The sequence below is a fragment of the Chaetodon auriga genome, chromosome 24 (genome assembly GCF_051107435.1).
Source record: "Chaetodon auriga isolate fChaAug3 chromosome 24, fChaAug3.hap1, whole genome shotgun sequence".
Taxonomy (NCBI): domain Eukaryota; kingdom Metazoa; phylum Chordata; class Actinopteri; order Chaetodontiformes; family Chaetodontidae; genus Chaetodon; species Chaetodon auriga.
Genome location: NC_135097.1, coordinates 11,689,906 through 11,709,748, shown reverse-complemented (window position 1 = coordinate 11,709,748; position 19,843 = coordinate 11,689,906). Strand labels below are relative to the sequence as shown.

General features: G+C 44.2%; 1 protein-coding gene across 2 annotated transcripts in view; it reads left to right on the top strand.

Moving 5' to 3' along the window:
• LOC143316783 (protein phosphatase 3 catalytic subunit alpha) overlaps positions 1-19,843 on the top strand; it is a 60,602-nt gene that overhangs the window by 29,412 nt on the left and 11,347 nt on the right. For both annotated transcript variants that reach the window (XM_076724466.1, XM_076724465.1), the window contains exons 3-9: positions 5,700-5,824; positions 6,408-6,519; positions 6,965-7,110; positions 7,934-8,073; positions 11,601-11,678; positions 12,724-12,818; positions 19,339-19,464. In XM_076724466.1, the coding sequence (XP_076580581.1) occupies positions 5,700-5,824; positions 6,408-6,519; positions 6,965-7,110; positions 7,934-8,073; positions 11,601-11,678; positions 12,724-12,818; positions 19,339-19,464 (822 nt within the window). The remainder of the gene's footprint in view (positions 1-5,699; positions 5,825-6,407; positions 6,520-6,964; positions 7,111-7,933; positions 8,074-11,600; positions 11,679-12,723; positions 12,819-19,338; positions 19,465-19,843) is intronic.

The window sequence follows — 19,843 nt, the reverse complement described above, 5'->3', positions numbered from 1 at the left end:
ACCCCTCTCCCACTCAGTAGTCCTTTTCAACAAGGATTTCTCTGCTGCGCGTGCTCGTGATCCTGCTGTGTTTCCTTCTCTCTCACTCTGACACACACACACACACACACACACACACACACACACACCATTCTCTATAAACATTTCTTTGTTTCTCTCACTACTCATCTCCCCTCTGTCTGCCATGTTTCATCTTTCTGTGTCATGCTCAGGGACTGTTTCTGTCTCCCTCTCTCCCTCTCGCCCCGTTAGCACACCTCCAATTCCAACACAACACATGGTCAGAAAATTAGTAAGTAAATATTTATTATCGATGTAAAGCGCCATGACATGTCAGCTGTCTCTCTCTCTCTCTCTCTCTCTCTCTCTCTCTCTCTCTCTCTCTCTCTTTCTGCTTCTCCCATTAACATAGTCACTTCCTGGTTGGGCCAGATGGCAGGTGGAGTTTTCATGGAGGGAGGCGTGTGTGTCTGTGTGTGTCTGTGTGTGTCTGTGTGTGTCTGTGTGTGTCTGTGTGTGTGCGTGTGTGAGATGAACGGAGCTGGCTTAAGCCACTGAGTACAAGCTGCTCCCGTGGCCTTCACACAAGTCGCCCATCAGCAGAGCTCCAACAGCCACATCACCAGGCAACAGCGAGCTTTGACACTGTTCATACACCTGTTTACAGAGCTTGGCCTCATACGTACTCAAACACGATGGGAACCTGTTTTGAGTGATATGTTGCCCTTGATGTTGAGGAAACCAGCAGAAACTGAAATGCTTCTGAGGTTTAGCTGTTTGCATTTCATGTTATTGTGATGTATTCTCTGTGAGGAAATGTTAAGGCCTCGGTTGTGGAATTTCCTGTGTGCACCTTCAAAAGGTCTTACTAAGACCTTGATTAGGATGGCGGTTTTGTAAGATTAATGTGAAGCGTGTTTGCTTTGTGCAGTATCGCAAGGGCATTTCACCTTTCCAATTGGTTGTTATGCAACAGTCTTACAAAATCGCCCAGGCCGTATTAGCTCGTTGCAGATATATTTGTATCTGCGTGTCAACTGATGCATAACAAGAAATTAGAGTAGAAAAAAGGCAAAGATGTGTTTAAGGTCATCAGATTCATTTTTCAACTGCCAAATTCTTGCTTTTTTTTTTTTTACACACAATTTTCTACCCTTTTTTACATGCAAATTGATTGGCATCTGCCTCACAAATCCAGTATCGGTTGGGCTGAAATGTGCATTTCGACCATGTTTCCCACCAGTTTTCCCGACCTGATGTTCGGGACCTTCTCAAAAGGTTGCAAGATGAATCAGAGGAGTTTGCAAAATGATAGATGAGAAGAAAAGAGTTGCAACAGCACAGAATTGAATGCATTTTCTCTCAAATTTTGAAATATTGTAAAGTTTCATAATTTCTAAAGGGCTGGGAACCAGTTGTTTACACCAACACACTAATTTGAAATCCCTCTAAATATCAGATATCACCTCTCTCGACATCGCATACAGTCTGATGTTCGTAACAGATTGTAAGCTCCACCTCCACCTCCGCATAAATGCATGCATGCCCTGCAGGACATAAGCTCTCGGGTAGTGCCATCGTAAAACCGGGGGGGGGATTGCTATCATCGAGTCTCAATCAAAAGATGATCTGGCACAGACCGCCTCACCATGGATTTCTCTCGCTCAATGAGCCCGGCCTTTGGAGTGGCCTGTGTAGGTTCTGAAGCCAGGTTGTGTAATGCCCACCACCCACTCAGTAGCTGCTGCCCGCTGATATGCTGCTACTCAGGGAGATCACTTTAGCGCACAAGCAGGAGATGGCCAGAACGAATTGTTTCTCACTCCAGATAATGTACTCCCACCTGCTCTTCTTATGTGGGCTCTGGTTCTCACCTCGTTTTTTGTGTGTTCTGTGACAAGAGGGAGGGAGGAAAAGCATGTCTGTAGGTGTACTGTAGCAGAGCGATGGGTGGATTGTGCGTTTGCTGTGATGAAGCCAGAGCCCGGAGCTGGAGGAGTGAGCCGTTGTAGCGTTTCTGTTCAGTTTGCACCGACCGGCCTCGTCCACGCTCGTGCAGAAGCGGCGGCTGCGGTCCACTGTGACCATCGCGTCGGGTCTTTTTGGCCAGCGATTAAACTCTCACTGTCACACTGTCACCCCACTGTTTTTCTTTGCCAGCAAGTGACAGCTTTTTCCAAAAGGTCAGCCGGAGGTGCAGTCCTCCCACGCACAGTGGCTTCGACGTGTGCTTCAGGTGAAATTGCAGATCTGCACTCCCTCGCAGGACTCCCTCCTGCAGCTCCGACTTGAAAATGCAGCGTGAAAATATAAGATAAAATAATCAATTTCCCAGCGAGATTTGAAAAAAGCTTGTGTTTTGAAAGTAGTCCCTACATTTAAGTGGAAACTCTATATTTTCACAATAATTGCTCTGGTCAGATAATATTGTTCTCTGGACCTTCTGGATGCATTGCATTGTTGCCATTGGTGATACTCCTCTATCAGGACAGCAGCAGCTTAGATTTGTTTTTGTTTTTTCCCTCAGTGATATAAGCTGCCATTGTTGAAAGGATTTGATGCCATCAGGATGTTTCCATAGCAATAACCAGCCTTAGCGTCACGCACCCTTCTGGATAAAGCACGATGAATCACTTGGATTGCCTAGTTGTGTTGTTTTTTTTTGTTTTTTTTTAAAATATGCTCACATTTTATTGCATCTTGACATTAAAAAATACATTAACCCTAAATGTGAAGCTTTGATGTTGGCCAGGATGCAAAATACAGGATATTAAGAAAAATATCTGCTAAAATTGGCCTTTTTATTTCATTGTTTTCAGGAATTAAGAAAATAGCTGTTTTGCTTTGCTTTGCTTTTGGATTCATACAGTTTGCAATGCAGGTTTTAGGATGATACAACAGAAAGCAGGTGACCAAACCCCTGCTCCATCCGCGTGTGCAGTATTTTTCTAGTACCGCCACTTAATACCTTTGCCCACAGAAAAGAACATTGATAGAACACTAGCTACAATTTAAGCTCAAGCCACTTTTATTTCCAATCTAAAGTAATTCATTTTCAGCCGTGTTGGCTTGAGTGCAATAGAGAGTAAGGACGTCTTTAGAAATCGGACACAAATAACAAGGCTCCTCTTTTGATGTTGGTCTCCTCTGTGGATTTAAACAGTTACACAGTGTGGGTTTAATAAAAGACAAATGGTAAAGCGGAGGTTTACGACGCAGTCAAAGAGAGCTGATTCTCGGAGCTGTCTCACGAGGCTCGTATCTTGAGATAATTGCTCTCCAACACTGTCCTCCAGCTCCCACTAATTGGGTATCTCTCTGAAAGACTTTTTCACAGGCTCTTATTGTAATTCTTGCTGCTAGATACAGTTCATAAAGCGACAAACAGCTTACGACAAGAAAGCCCGTGTCCTTTTCAAATTAGTTTTCAATCTATTCACCCTGTTGTTAATTACTCAATTAGCCGATTGCTTGATGAATGGACGAATGGCGGCACTTTGACATCAGACATGGATGCCGTGCTTATCGTCCCTCGTCTTTGTGTTGTTTACTGCAGCTCTCAGGTGAAGAAGTCGACTCCTCAAACTTACTTGCTGAAGCAGAAAGGCTTTAAGTCAGTTAAGTCCGTTAGTGTTAATTGCTGTTTTGATCACACTGGCTGTAGATTTAATTCTGTGACAGTAGAGTTCTTCTGTATTATTAAAATCAATGGTTCCACTCACTTTATTTCCATCCACCCGTTCAGCACCTCAGTGGATTTAAACCCAGGACTTTCAAGCTTTGCTAACCAGTGAGCTGTTCTTCCTCTGTAATTCACAAAATGAAAACTGCAATAACTCTTGCACTACTGGGGCTTAAATGAAATAATAAGCACTGAATCGATAAAATGCAGTTAGGCCATAAAACCATCATTTAACAAAACAATAGAAACATTGCAATAGTAGCTAAAACTAATAACAACAATAACAATAATCATACAACAGCTACAGTGCTGAAAACTAGAGTAAAAGCTGAACTCAAGTCAGGTTTCAACCCAGGCTAGTGCTTGAGTGCATGAGAGGTTTGTGTCCACCTGGCGTGGAGTGAGCTAGCTTCTGGGGATATAACCACATCTACACGTCAGCTGCAGGCTCCAGCTGACAGCTTACAGACCATTGATGAAAATGAATGCAGGTTTAATAGACTATCACCGCACACAGGACATCATATATACAACAAATTTCCACATTTCGTTTTAAATAAGCTGCTGTTCAACAACTCCGACCTAATATGGGGATAAAACAGAAAAGTTGAATTAAAACTCAGCATGCTAATATTTTTGCATCTTTTAAAAATTATTTCTGTGGTATTTACGGCGACAAATCCCACAATGGACCCGATAAGCAGGTTCAGGCTGACCCTTTGAACCAACCTTTAGAGTATCTACAGAACCGAGCAAAGGCTCTTACATCAGACGACCTCACATGCACCCTGTCAGTCGATGGCTGCTAAGCAGCAAATTTCCTGTGGCCTCTGCTCCTCTCGTGTCCCCAGACAGTAATAGAGTATAGGGTCACATCGGGTGATGGGGAAACCAATCCAGGTTGAGTGATTCGCGCTTCCTGATTTCTGATGCAGATGGTTTCATCCCAGAACGCTCCCCTGGCACTGTTTAATAGCTGCCTGCTGTTAGCCGCCATATAGAATTGATATGACATTAGATTGAAGTGCGTTAAGTGAAGCAGTGCTGAATGTACTGGGATTGCTGGGAATTGAAGTGAAGGAACAGACTGTCAGTGCTATTTAGACAAAGCAAACATGTTCTTCACAATAAATTGTTTGTAATTGCTGTGACAAGCCAGATTTGCAAGAATAGTTAACAGGACATGTTCAGAAATGAATACAACTGAGAGCTTTCCAGTGGTTTTAGCCAATGAACTTTTAGTGCGTTTGGCAGGTGTGTTTAAGTGAGGTCTCGCTAGCCAGTTGAAACACCTCGAGGTTATAAAGAGGCTGAAAGAGGATGTGGTGGAAAGGCCAGTTCTTACGATTCCTCTCCATATTGGAAAGCTGCTTTATAAAGAAAACGCTGGTCACTGAAGTGTGTTTGTGCTAGTTGTGCTTGTAGGAAGATTTCAGTAACGCTCTCACAACAAGTTCGATTCATGACGTCCAGCCGTAGCGAATTTAACCCCAACATGTACCCCCTGCCATTATTTTCCCATTTCCTCTGAATGGAAGGGATTCGGGTTAAACTGCCCATTTTAGTAAACATTTTTAGGTTGCTGGGAAAACTTTGAAAGTTTACAAACCAGCTTTGTTTCCCTGCTCTTTTCTGTTCTGCTGTGTGCATAATTTGTTGAAGTAAGCGTGGGCTGCAGAGCTGCCAATGATCAGTGGTCTGTCTGCTGTATAATGATGCCTTTTCCAGTTACAGATGAGCAGTTTGTGTAAAAAAAGACCCACATTAATGAAATAAACAGATTATGTAGTCAACTAGCCATAATAATAAATGCCCACTGAAGAAGGTCTTTGCAGAGTCCTGGACGCTGCACACGTGTGACCCCCCCTGTGATCCGATGTTCCAGCTTTACTGGGATCTCGTGCTCACATCTGATGGGAAATAAGCCTCCGTTCTGGAGTCTGTCATTTGATGTTTCAGAGCTGTAAAAATAGCTGTTTTCCTGATGTGTTTTTGTCCCTCTTTCTGCCTTCACCAGTGTGCGGAGACATCCATGGGCAGTTCTTTGACCTGATGAAGCTGTTTGAAGTAGGAGGATCACCTGCATCCACACGCTACCTTTTCCTGGGGGACTATGTTGACAGAGGGTATTTCAGTATTGAAGTGAGTATGTGTTTAGATTTCTTTCCTTTTTTTTTTTTTTTTTTTTTAAGTCCTCACCAGGGCCTAATCAAGTGTGACACACACCATGTGCCCAACCGAAGCTGTGTTTATTAATAGCTTTGTTTGAGCGTAGATCAAATCGGGCTGCAGATATTGGCGTAGTAATAGGCTTTTGTAATAACTTCACATGTAGCCCGGGTAGAAAATGTCACGGTGTAGCTCAGGGTTATGTACAGAGAGATTTTTTAATATGAAGCAAATACATGCATTTAAGCTGGGTGGAATTTACTCAGATATGTATTTCCTGCCATCTCATCGCTCGAAACATTAGACTTTTATTAATAAAACATATTTTAATGGAGTGCGCTCTCTGAAGGTTTGTCATCTCTTCCAGCAGGCCCGGAATGTGCCACAAAATGCACTGCATGAATGTTTCATTATAAGCAGAGTAGCTTGTATTATTCCACTCCGTGAAATTGACAAAGTCGGACTTGATGGTTTCTGTTTGCAGCGTTATTTGGAGATGACAAGCTGACTGCTCCCTAATCCTTCTCCCTCTTCTTCTTCTTCTTCTTTGTTTCAGTGTGTGCTGTACTTGTGGGCCTTAAAGATCCTTTACCCCAAAACACTGTTTTTGCTGCGTGGGAATCATGAATGTAGACATTTAACAGAGTATTTCACATTTAAGCAGGAATGTAAGTAACGCTTCGGCACTTCATTTCTTTTCTATTTGCCATTGATCTAAATTAAGTTGAAGCAGCCTGGTCTGTGAATCTCTGAGGAAGGAGAATCGAGTTATTCTTTCTCAAAGCTGTTTATTATGCGTCCAGTTCAGCCATCGACCTCAAAGGCTCACTTAAAAGTGCCCTCTGGCCGGGTACGGGATTCAGGCAGATTTTTTTTTTTGCCCTTCTGGGTGTTTACACATGTCAGAAGTATTTCTGTTGGACTCAGACACAGAAGGGGAAAAAAACACAAAAGCGCTGTGAAATTGTGCTGTTTTTAAAATGTGTTTGGGAAGTTTTTTGGCACTTTGTAGAGCCTTTCCGTCCCAGTCTTGCACACTGCCCCAATGTATGAGAGCTGTGTTGTTTGACTTGGCATGCTCTCCTTTCCCTGCCCTGTTTCCCCCCATGACAGGTAGAATTAAGTATTCAGAGAGGGTGTATGACGCATGTATGGACGCCTTCGACTGCCTTCCCCTGGCTGCACTTATGAACCAGCAGTTCCTGTGTGTACACGGAGGACTGTCTCCAGAAATCACAAATCTTGACGACATCAGGAAAGTATGTGTCTGATTCGAGACCATTTTCTCTATAATTTTGTTTGTGTGTGTGTTTTTAACAGCAGGTGTTCCATTGAGGGCTTTAAAAATATCATTTGTCGAAAATTGGAGCTTCCTGTGCGCTTCGTCTGTTTTCTGCTTTCATTCAAAGTTAATGAAGGAAAAACTGGATTCGTTTTAGCGGGAGGCGCTATGAATATAACAACCTTAGCTGCAATGCAAGTGATTCTCCCAGATCGGTCTCAAATGCTGCTCAGGACTTGGACACGAGGGATTGTAAGCACCGGGTCTGGTCCTCACTCTGATTAAAAAAATGTTGAAGAGCCAGATCCTGCTTTCAAACTAATTCAATAATTCCAAATGGATTTTGTGGCTGCAATCAGAGGGCATGCATAATAGAATTTGCTCTATTGAAGTGTCCATCATGCTACCCATCCAGTAATCCACAAGCTTTTGTTCGAGGAAAGGCCATCCTTGGCTGAAAGCAAAGTCATTTATGTTCATTGCTCCAAAAGAATGGTTGCCAGTTTTCATGTTCCACCCCCCAAAAAATGGAAAAAACGTTTTCTAGGTACTGAAAGATGAGCGCCGTCTGTGACACATCATCCATACTGTGTATCCTTTCTGCCTTGAATAGAATTACAGATCACTTCAGTGAACATGTTAGTTGGAGTCGCGATTTAATTAAGATCATGGCAGCAGGAGCTGCCAGCGAGGCTCCCGCAGAGGGAGCAGAAATCTTTTTTCCTCACTACGTATGCGCACTCCACGTGCAATGTTTCCGGTTAAACAGGTTGACAAGAGTCCTACTCTTTCTTCCGCAGCTAGACAGATTCAAAGAGCCTCCAGCATATGGACCAATGTGCGACTTGCTGTGGTCCGACCCCCTGGAGGACTTTGGGAACGAGAAGAGCCAAGAGCATTTCACACACAACACAGTGCGAGGCTGTTCCTACTTCTACAGGTGAGTATTGTGTCTCCTAGAATTGAGAGTAATCTGATGTTTTAAGACTTTTTTTTTCTTATCTTATTCTTAAAAAATGTGGGAAGAATTCCAGCTCACAGCTTTTATGCACTTGTAGCATTAAATAGCGTCTACAATGCTCAGCCTATATGGCAGTCTCATATTAAGCCAGCATTATGTTTTATATCCGACCATCGAATTAAAAACATCATCTTAGTAGCTGCATTTTCAAAAACGTCTAATATGGTGTTTTGACTAGTTTTAGGAAAAATAAACCATCTGCTGATTAGTTTTGGCTGTACAATCTGTGGAAACCTTACTGCTGAAGTGGTTCTTAGTATAATTAACGTTTTCCAAGACGGAATATTTGAACATAAAGGCAGGTATGGAAGAAGCACTGAGGCACTTCGGTAATCCTAAACAAATGTTTTAAAACAAAAATGGAAAAGAAATAACCATCATCCTGTCAAAGAGTTAATAAATCAGGAACCCCTGCTGCCAAATTTCCATTTCTCATCCCTGCAGTTCCTCAACAGTGAGTAGGAGACCAACAGTTATAAGAACATGGCGTGCGTTAGAGTGGTCCCAAAGTCTCCTCCGTCGACCGGCGCCAGTATTTATGTAACCCGCATTACCTTCAATTGAGCTGAGTGACTGAACAAACTGAGGAAATGCTCGGAGCAGGCAGCTCGCACTGTCACAAAATGTAATCAACTGGCACATTACCACAAGGCACAGTCCTGTCTGTGAGAGCGCTCCCTCCGCTCATTATGGCCTAAGCGAGCCTTGCTTGGCCCCGGCGTGCCTGGGGCAAGCCAGCAGAAGTAGTAAGAAATGTCCGGAGGCTCCTGATGTGCATTTTGTCTTCCTCCTAACAGGTGTTTCATAACTACTGACTTAATAGTATTTTAATGGTCATGGCTAGAAATGAATTCCCAGCACTGCTGCTGTTGTGAATTTGTCAGGGCATGTTTTGCTTGATGTCTTTGCTTCGTCTGTTGGTGTGTCTGACCGGATCTGTGTTACAGGACTGTTTGGCCCATGTTTGGTATGTGGCCTTTTTACCCCAAACGACTGATTGCACATGTTTGTGTTGTACCGGCGTCCTGGTTAACCTTCTGCCATTTGGTCCGAATTCCTCTGGAGTCTTGTTTTCATCACTGTCCTCCACTTCATCTGCCCAGGGGATGGTCGCTAATTGGCACCACACTGGCATTCAGGATTTATGAGACACTTTAAGCCAGACTGAGAGAGAGCCATTCCTCAACACCCCTCCCCGAAAACCATCAGCTTCTTTGTTGCTTCTGTCTTGCAGCAACCAATAATTTCCCCCAGTGCCGTGGGCACGCTCGTAACACTTTTTACGAACACAATTCAGGCATGAAATTGCACATGTTTTGAATATACTTGCTTTCATTTTAGCTCCCACTCTGTAGCGTAGATGAATCAGCCTGAAGTGATTTTCTTTACATCTTTTGTGTTCATGCAAGCTGTCGCTGTTAAAACCAACTTTAAAAGCCTAAAGTTTAACATGGGGGACATGCAAGGTGCCACTCAGATTGCACACGGCAAAGTCATTTCTTGCACAACTCTTCATGTTGTCCAGGCAGCTCATTAACATCTGTGCCCTGTTGTTGGACAGATGGGAGACGCTCTAAACTCAAAATGCAAACTGCCAAAAGACAAATTAGGCCAAAATGTATCTTGTCTACCAAACAGCTCCATATGGCACATATCTGCATCTGTTGCAGGAAATCAAGTGCAAAATAAAACAGCTATCCCTCATTTCTCCCACCCTCTAAAATAAAGAAAACTCATTGCATTTTTAATTCCCTCTCAGCAACTGCTCCCCTCCTTTTCGCATGCCTCCCAGCAGATGTTTGTTGTGATTGTCAGGAATGCATGTGCTCTCATGTCTGCATGAACCGAGACTGTTAATGAGCCTTTCCTAGCTTCTTCAAATTCACTCTCCCATGATGTGTTTTCACACGATTTACATTTAAAAACCAAGCATGGTATTTGAGAAGCATGCATACAAAGCCAAGCCAGCCAAATGAAAGTTAATTTTCCTTAAAGAAGGCTTTTATGACAAGCCTGTCCCAAAGGGCTTTACATTAAGCGCAATAAAGCTGCCATAATAGTGTACTCTGTATCAAAAGTGACCAAAACTCCATAACAGCTGAGCACAGTCATGAAACCTCAGCAGTGCACCGTGCAGATTATAGAGACGCAATCATGTCGAAAAAGCTATTTAAAAAAACAGCTGGTGTCTTTTTGCAGTACTTACTGGAAGTCTTTCTCGAAAAGGTCGGAATCCAAAATGTATAGTTTGCTTTTGATTGCCGCGTGTGGGTGTTGTTGATTGCTGTGCTCAGATTCTGCAGGGGCGTTGAGCTCGGATTGCAGAACTTGATACAAAACGATAACCTGTATTTTGAACAAGCACAATATCCCTCTTTGATTGAACCGCAGAGGTTTTGGTATATTTAATGTTTATGGACTCTGATTGGACTGTTTTGGCTCATTTTACTGGAGAAAATGTCATCCCTATTGCTGGAAAAGCTGTAAAATGAACTTTTATGCCAAAAATTCTAAACATGAAACTGCAAAAAAACCCCAACAGCTTGAATTTAACCCCTATTATTGCTGAAGAATCCTCCCACATCCACTCTGTTTCAGATGTAATGCTAAGGTGTCACTCAGTTACTGTGAGCTGTCACTTGCTTTCTTCATCACACAGCGTCCTGCCATTCACAAACCCTGACCTCCACAGGTGTTTAATCGTGTTTCTAAGAAGCAATGCTCAAAAGTATTGTGGCGTTATAATAGCAGCTAGTTTTGAGAGTCATCTTCTGCCTTTCTCGTTGTGAAAAAAGGAAATTTCCACTCGAAGCTGCTGCTGAGGAATGAAATTGCAGGACTCTGAAGCTTTACTGTAGTTTGATAGTTGGCAGGAGGGTTTTTGGTCTCTCTGCTCACACACTGAACAGATCAGCACAAGCATAAAACATGCTTTAACACTCTCCAGTGTTTGCCTTTTTCCTTTTAGAAACCGTCTGCTCTGAATCATGTGTCATACTTGACATTTTTTGAGTTTCATTCGAAAATAAAATCCACCATTTGAGAGGGATCACACCTACTTACCACCTTACAGCATGAAAGCTTGTGTAGAAGTTAAGCATATTATAGGTTATCATTTGGATAATGAGTCATCGTACCTTTGCTCAAAAATGTTGGGTTTTTTTTTAGGCATTAGAAAGCCTGCTTTAAATTTCAGGCAAAGTTAAAATTGATATGAAAGCCTTCATTTCCAGCCAACCTTTCAAAGAAACGCACCTCCCCATGAGCCGCAGTTGGCTTTAGAACAAATTTAGCCTGAACCCAGTTTTGTATATCCACTGTTTCTCTGAGCACAATCAATAAGACCCATGACTTATTTAGTTATTTCTATTGATCGTTCTTCTTGATCTTACTGGAGTTTTTCTTGATGTATGACTAAACCAAATGTTTGTCTCTTTATTCAACAGCTACCCTGCAGTCTGTGACTTTCTACAACACAATAACTTATTATCTATTATCCGGGCCCATGAAGCGCAGGATGCTGGGTGAGTGTTGTGGCATTTTGTCTTCTCCCATCAGACTGTCACACGGCACAGTGATTCAGACCCGGGTATTAAATGAAAAGCTTCTGGTGCTCTGGGGCTTCGCTCGAGCCTGTCTGGAGAGCAGGTTCAGAGCAGTCTGAACTTTGAGAGGAGTCACGTTGATCCAAGAAATGAAAATGAATCCGGCATGAGGAGTTAGTCGGCCAGATGTGATGTGACAAGTATGACGATACAGATCCTGTAGTTTATAGATTTTCAGCCTCTATATGTTGTTTACCTCACACTCAGACACTGCTTTATGACTCCTCGGCTTGGCCATTATTCATCGGGAGCTAACGGAGCGCCCTGGATTTCCAACAAAGGCACTTGAAAGCCTCTTTGGAAAGTTTTTTTTTTTTTTTTTTTTAAACGAGCAGGTGGGTGGATGTGTCAAGCCGATCTCCCTCTAGCGAGGTGAAGGCGGTGGGATGCGCGGCACATAGTTGTTTACCATTTGCGCTCCCACAGCTTGGTCACATGGGACACCTCGCCACGTCTCAGATGAGGTTGCAGCCCAAAAGACCACACATGTAATAATGTTGGAGTTTCATCTGTGTTTTCTTTGCAAACTGTGTAATGTAAGAAAAAAAATCTCTGTAAATAGTAGCTGCAAGGTGTGGTTGAGCAAATAGATCATCTGAGCGAGTGCTTTGTTTACCTAAAGCTGTATTCCAAGTATCCAAAGCACCAAACACAGCGCAGACGATTGCTGGGAGATCAGATTAGTTTAGTTTGAGTGCTGACTTGGTTCAGTGTGTTGACTACTTAAGGGCATGTTTCACCCGTCACACGGGGATTTACTCTCCTGAGGCCATGCCGTGTTGCCCCCCCCTTTGCTGATGCATCAGCTTACAAGACAAACACACAGCCATAGTAAAAACATGACGCCATTAAACAAAAACTGTCCCTGCTAATCATATCCCAAGGGTTGAACACCGCTGATTAATCCATAAATAAAGTGTTGTGATGTTTACTCATGCTTACCTCTCCCTGGGCGTCTTGACAGATACCGCATGTACAGAAAGAGTCAGACCACTGGCTTCCCATCCCTTATCACCATCTTCTCAGCACCCAACTATCTAGATGTCTACAACAACAAAGGTAAGGAGAAGGAACACATCATTATCAATCCACAGTGACTGATAACTTGTCTTGTTCATAAGTATTCAATTAAGTTCTGTTTCATCTTGAGCTCTCTGAAGGACAAGTCCCACACTTGTGTAGACCTGTTTCTCAGCTTGTTGTAGCGTAGCGGGGGGTCACAACAAATTGGTGGTACATGGTTGTCTGCACAGAGCGTGTCTGTACACCCACTGATGAAGAACGTCACGTCACCCTCCGCAGCCCAGAGCTGCAGACTGGAGTGTTGTGCATTAAGGGAAATCTTTTTTTTTTAGTGTCAATGTCAAAAATATTGCTTAATGGAGCTTTATAAGGCCCTTAAAATGAATTTTCTGTCGTACTTTTCAGTGGCAAAGTCTCTGTGGTTTTGGTCAGGTCAATTCAGGGACGAAACTGTTGTGAAATGAAATGGCCTGGTGCCGGTGGACTTGGCACCTGGTGTCGCCCTATGCGATGCTACGGTGCCCACGCAGCAAGATAGGCTTGCTTTTGTGCTGTGAGTCAGCACTTTTCCCCCGAGAACAGACAGTATCTGCCTTGGCTGTGGGGGCATGTTTGGATGGGGGCGGCGGTGGGCAAACCACAGGAAATGGAAATGGGAAGGAAGGAGCGACGGTACGCTGGACACTGTTTTGCAATTTCTCCTGCAACGGGATTTTACACTGCAGTGCTGCTGGTGTGGTGCTGGCGTACCACACAAGGGAGCGAGGGCTGTCCCATTTTGTCTCTTTTGGACCATATGCAGGTGTGTTTCGCTGATCTGACATTAACTTGCGTGTGTTTACTCTCTTCCCCATGAGCTGCCTTCCCTGCACAGTAAGGATAGCGAAGAAGCAGTGTGGCAATTTCCCTGCCTGCTTCGTTGTTTATTATTAGGACCCCATTTGTTCCATGCCAACTAATCTCCCTAGGGCTCACAGTCAACACAACACAATGCAAACAAACAAACAAAGTGACGTCAGGCGCTTCTTGTTTTTAGTTTTGGCGACCACTCGCCTGGCAAATCATTTGCACCTCTCGAGCTCAACATGGAACAGTCGAAAGGATCTAGAATGATTTGGTCTGCAGCTGGTTGACCTTCAGCCGATAAAACGCCTCCCAGAGCAAGAGAGGCTATCAGAAAGAAAAAGATTACTGCGTGTTTGTTTTTAGAACCGACTTCATTTCTACACACACATACATCTTACCTCTCAAGACTACGCGTTCTTTATTTCTCTCATCATTCACTGTCTGCTCGAAAATGAAACCCACTTTTCTCTTTGGCTGAATCTATCGCAAGATAGATCTTTGGCTGAAAATACAAATATAATAGCAGAGAAAGAGAGCGATTCCCAAGCAAATAAACATCCCTGTAGCTAAAGCTCTCGCCAGAGATTTTATGTTAAAGCTCTTAAAACTTCACAAGTTGTGGTTATGTAATTACTTGGTTCCCAATTCACTTCATCAATCATTTACTTGACTCTGCTTGATGTATTTTTTCCCCCCACAGTTACACAATTGTATGGAACAGGCACAGCTAACCAGTACAGCCCTATCAGTCCTGTTGATGCTCTTCTAATCAGTCATGTGGGTGGGGTTCACTGGTAGAACCAAAGCCCCTGTAATGAATTGGTCTGCTCTTAGCTTCCTGCTGGAGCTTGGAGCCCACTGAGCATGTCCTGTGATTGATGGCCAATCGGGTGGGTACATAAATCTTACAGGGAAGGGAGGAGGCATCAGCAGGTCCCATCAATATAGTGCTGGGAGTTGGCCAGAGTAACCAATGAGACCTCTCCTGTCAAAGAGGAGGAGGTGGAGGCTATCTTTGTGGCTCTACAAACAGGCAAAACTCCTCCACCTGACACAAATTGAGCTTGTAGCTGAGTCAGGATAATCAGCACACGCATGGTGCTCATGATGTGATTCTATACAGATGAAAGTCCAGCGTCAAGATGCCACCCATCACTCTTTTCTTTCAAGTCAAACTGTTGGCTTTGCAGTAAGTGTCAGGCGCTGACCAGCTGTCCATCGCAGCTCTGACCCCTGCACCCCTGCACCCCTGAGCCAGCGGGGGAGCTGTGGTAAATGAAAACACAGCAGAAGTGATTTAGCAGTTTTCACTGTTTGAGCCCTGAAGTGACTGCAGTGGAGAGAGGGAGATGGAGAGGAGGGGGTGTAGTTGGCAGTTATACACTTTGGAGATTGCTTGCGGTTTTGTATTAATGGAATGTTTTCTGCTGCATCATTATTGACTGGTCCCTGAAGCCAGCAGCTGAATGCTAATGGTTATGGTGCTTGGATGGAATAAAAGCAAAATGACAGTGTTGTTGCCAGCGCTGTTGACGCTAATCTTTTATTTCACCCCTGAGACAGTGAAGGATTGGTTGGGTCAGATCCATCTCACACCTGTTAGAACCAAATCACTGTCTCATTCCTGTCTTGTGTTGCTGTGTGACGATGAGGTGGAAACAGGAATGGACTGATGGAGTGGAAACTTGAATTCATTTTTGAAAAATAGATGGGATATGCTGCTGCCGAGAGAAAAGGTCGGGACATCACTCCGGTCCAATCACACATCAAACGAGAGACGTTTCGCTTTTTATACGGTTTCCTGCCTGCAGTCATGTGCTGATTGGTAGGTAGCCGAGATGTGTGATTTTGAAGAGAAAGGAAGTGGGATGGCGTGATTGGCTCCTGGCCCTGCCACTGGAATGAATAGTCGGATGGAAGCTGGGGCAGCGATGACGCCAGCGCAGCAGGGAATTCATTTTTCCCCCCTCGTCACGAGTGCCAGAGAGAAGAGTATCCCTGCCTGCAGATGCCCACCCATCTGTTATCACGCCGGTCATAACTGGGCTTCCCTTCAGTTTTCTGCAGTCGTGGTTCAGCTACAAAACTTTTCATGCTGCATCAAAACAGAAAAATTCCTTCCCAACTCGGACATAAACCTGATTACATCACACGCTCATTTATGGATCATTGGTGAGAGTGTGCAAGTGTAGGGTTTGTTGACATTTGATCGATTCTTATTCCGATTCCGCTTATTGATTTAAATCATGGCTCCCTTTCTCGTCATGTTTTGGAGTAAGAAAACTCACCAAGATACATTCATATTGAGCCGTGTCCATGACAACTGAGCAAACTGTCCACAGGAGAAGAATCCTCATGAATTTATTGACAGAGAATGAGCGAGAAGCCATTCATGCATTGTTCAGCTGCACATGAACGGCGCTCAGTCCCCACCATCCACACGTCTGACAGCTAATGGAAGCCGAGCGCTGGATGTAATGGACCGAGGAGGCCTGAGCAGCTGGGGTGGAATACTAATCCAGAGGAACTTGAGACTGACACGCAGTCAGCATTAAGCATCAGGGCAGGACAGTGGGAATCTCCCCCTGATCTCAAAGCAGATTTAACAGTCCGCGTTTCAGGGGAAACCGGCTAAAGGCACTCCCTTATGAATAATGAATGAGTGGGCGGCACCTCGCAATATCTGTGTTACCGTGGCAGCAGGCTTGGCCTCAGCTACCCTGTCGAGCACCACCGAAGCAGCAGAGACATCTAGTGGCTGTCATGCAGTGGTAAGCTCCCAGCTGGAGCGGTGCCCTCCTGCTGCATGAGAAATATCTTTGCATGTAATTGTGCATTTGTAGTAATGGCTGCTCTGATGAAAGGGAAGCAAAGTGCCGCTCCTGTCATCCTTTTCTGCATGTTTAATGAAATGTATATTGAAAAAAAAAAAAAAAACCTCTGCTCGCACCCGGAGCACGGCGAACGTGTTTTGTTTTGTTTCGCACGGGGGGAGGCTGTCGGGTATCTCTGCTCCTTTAAAGGGAATCCGATTTGAAGGAGCGACGACAGGGGAGCTGACCTTCTCCCCCCCACTCTGCCTTTTTCCCTCCGGGCTTCCATGGCTGCATTCGATCAAGTGCCTCGACCATGTTTATGCAGTATGTGATGTTTATGCAACGCCTGCCCACGCGTGCGACTGCTCTCGCGCACGCCGACACGCGCGCACACACACACCCACGGCGTCCGTCTGAGTGCGGCATGTCAGAGCAGCACAGTGCTTTTCTTATTAGAGCGTGCCGTGGTGTTTCGCTGATATTGATAATAGCGCCCCATTAATTATACAGTATATGGATGTTCCCCTGCAGGAGATTTTTCTGTTTGTGTTCGTGTGTGTGTGTGTGTGTGTGTGTGTGTGTGTGTGTGTGTGTGTTCATTAGTGCTGTCTGAGATAAAGAAGTGACGCCTGTATAATGTAATGCTTTGCAGTTCTTTAGGGACCACTTTGATTGCATTACTGCACTACACTGTATGCATTACCATACTTCATTGATTCCATGCACACACACACACACACACACACACACACACACACACACACTGTGGCAAACTCCAGCCTAGCAGGATGTTTTCTGACCCGATTTGTGCTGCAACCGAGCTTATAGCTGCTTGGGATGCCAAGTTTGATGACTTGCTATTCCCGACCCGAGAGAGACCAAGGCAGGAAAGTCCCCCACGGTGACCCAGCCACGGTGTCCGCTTTCCCCGGATCTGGGCCACCAGACTGGCCTCATGCATGAGAGAGGCTGGGGCCTCTATATACAGTGTGGATATATTTATGTTTGGCGGCTCTCATGTTTTGCTCAGCGCCCACGTTCACACTATGCCTTAATCATTGGTGGGGTCACATGGGGCATGCTGTGCTCGGTGTTTGGAGGTGGTTTCTATGTCAGCAGTGCACACAGACCATGTGATTATGACAAAGCATGCTGTAAAATAAACTGATATACTCAAAGAGAAATCCTGTATATGCACCACGGGGCTTGAAATTGGTTCCCGATAGTATTTCTTTACATCCTGTGACATGACTGATGAGGCTTGATTTAATCACCTTCTACATCCTTACTGTGAACACCAACCTAACCACACCCACTGCGCTCCACACTGCATAGTTTATAGAACTGCTTGAATAATTTAAAGAGGGTTACTTGGATATCCTGAAGTGGTTGTTGTTTAGAAACACTGCTTGCTGGTTCTAGTCTTTATGCTAAGCTAACTGGCCGCTGGCTCTAGCTTCGTGTTGACATGAGAGAGGTACAGTCGTCCCATGTAACTCTCAGCAAGAAGGAAAAAGAAGCCCATTTCACACTCTTGAACACTGATGATGGCAAAAGCAGGTCAGTAGGAGCAAGCAGCTGGGTATCATGCTTCTGTGTCGGACAGCCCCTGGAAACGATACAGAGGTCATTGCTATTACGAGCGTGGCCCGTCGTTACCTTAGCTCTCCCGTCTCTGGCAGCGCTCCTTCCCCTCCTCACCAGAAATTGATGGCTTTCTGTTAATTAATGAAAAGTGCTCGGCCTCATCGAGCCCAAGTGCTGAGCCATGTGTTTCTGTGATGACAGACATGTTTCACCAACTGGGGGCGGTAATCAATGCGCAGAGGAAATGTTCCAGAGGGGGAAAAACAGGGATTGATTTTTCGTTTTTTTCTTTTTTTTTCACCTCCAAACCCTGGCTGCCTTCATTTTGATGCTTGTGCAGTTTTTTCAAGCCTCAATTTTCACATCTCCGTTTGCATTTCTGCGTATATATTAGTCCTCCTGTCAGACTGACAGATTGACAAATGCTGATGATAATATATCACCTTAAAATCTCTTTGTGTAGGTAGCTTTGTACCGGATCTGTGTTTTCACTGTCATCACCCAGAGGTTGACTGACAGCATGACAAAATGTTGAGTTTCATCCAGGCTTCAGTTCAGTCTTGGTGTTGATGACAGTGTTTTGGCCACTTTTCGCTTTTCTCGATAGTTTTTTAGCCAAACAGAGCTCCGCAGCAATTGGTGATTTTGTGTAGTCAGAAGTCTGCACAACACCTACAGCTAATGAATCATTAACCAGGAAAGGTAAACAACAGAAACACCCGAGAACTTTTTCAGATTCAAACTTTAAGTGTTTCTTAATGTGCCATTGTTCTGTTCAGTCCTGTATGAAGAGCTTCAGCCCCCTGGGGAACGGCTTAACGAACCAGCTACAGAAACAAAGTGCCAGTTTTAATGAAAAAAGGTTCATACAAGTGAAGAGTGTCTTTCAGTTTCATGCAGAATTTTATTTTGGAAATAATCCTCCTGATCATTCTTTGGATATTTTTGTTTAATGTGTATCCTGTTAGCTCCTCAGATGGTCGTATTCTCCCTCAGTCCAGCCTCATTTCTTGGTACTGCAGCTGAGCACTTTGTGGGTTCTCTCTCTGGGCTGATAACATGGTTGGCTATTTCTAAGTTGTGGTCGGGAACAGGGTGGAGGCCTGTAATGGACCCAGATCTTAATAAGATCTGATGCTTTTTCTTTTTTTTTTGGACTCACATCTTGATTTCAGACTGCTGTGAATTATCTGAAACATTATAAGAACCAGAAGAGAAAGCAGAAATTCCTTGAAACTAACCTGACACATTTGGACATGTTTTAACACACGCCCTTCCTCGTCTCTTCTTCATCGTTCTTCCCCCAGCGGCGGTGCTGAAGTATGAGAACAACGTGATGAACATCCGGCAGTTCAACTGCTCACCTCACCCTTACTGGCTGCCCAACTTCATGGACGTTTTCACCTGGTCCCTGCCCTTTGTCGGGGAGAAGGGTGAGCATGCACACATCCATAACCTCTCAGCATGCTTGTGATGTTATTTATGTGAAATGAGAACATGGAGTACAAGCAGTTCCACCAAATGTTTGCACCAGCGAGTTGCGATTAACATTCAGTCTCCTGAGTCATTAATGCAAATGGACCAGCCTCGAGAAATATAGCACAGACACTCAGCGCCGTGTGGTCAATTATAGTTCATAAATATGATACTTACTGCTCATGATTTATTAGCCAGAAAGCTGCTCACGTACTAAATTAGTTAGACGTTCTAGTTAAAAGGGTCTATATACAGTAAATTAAGGGTAAGTCAGAGCAACATGTGCAGAAGTTCGCCTTCTCTCGCCACCTAGAAGATTGTTCCAGGCATTTGGCT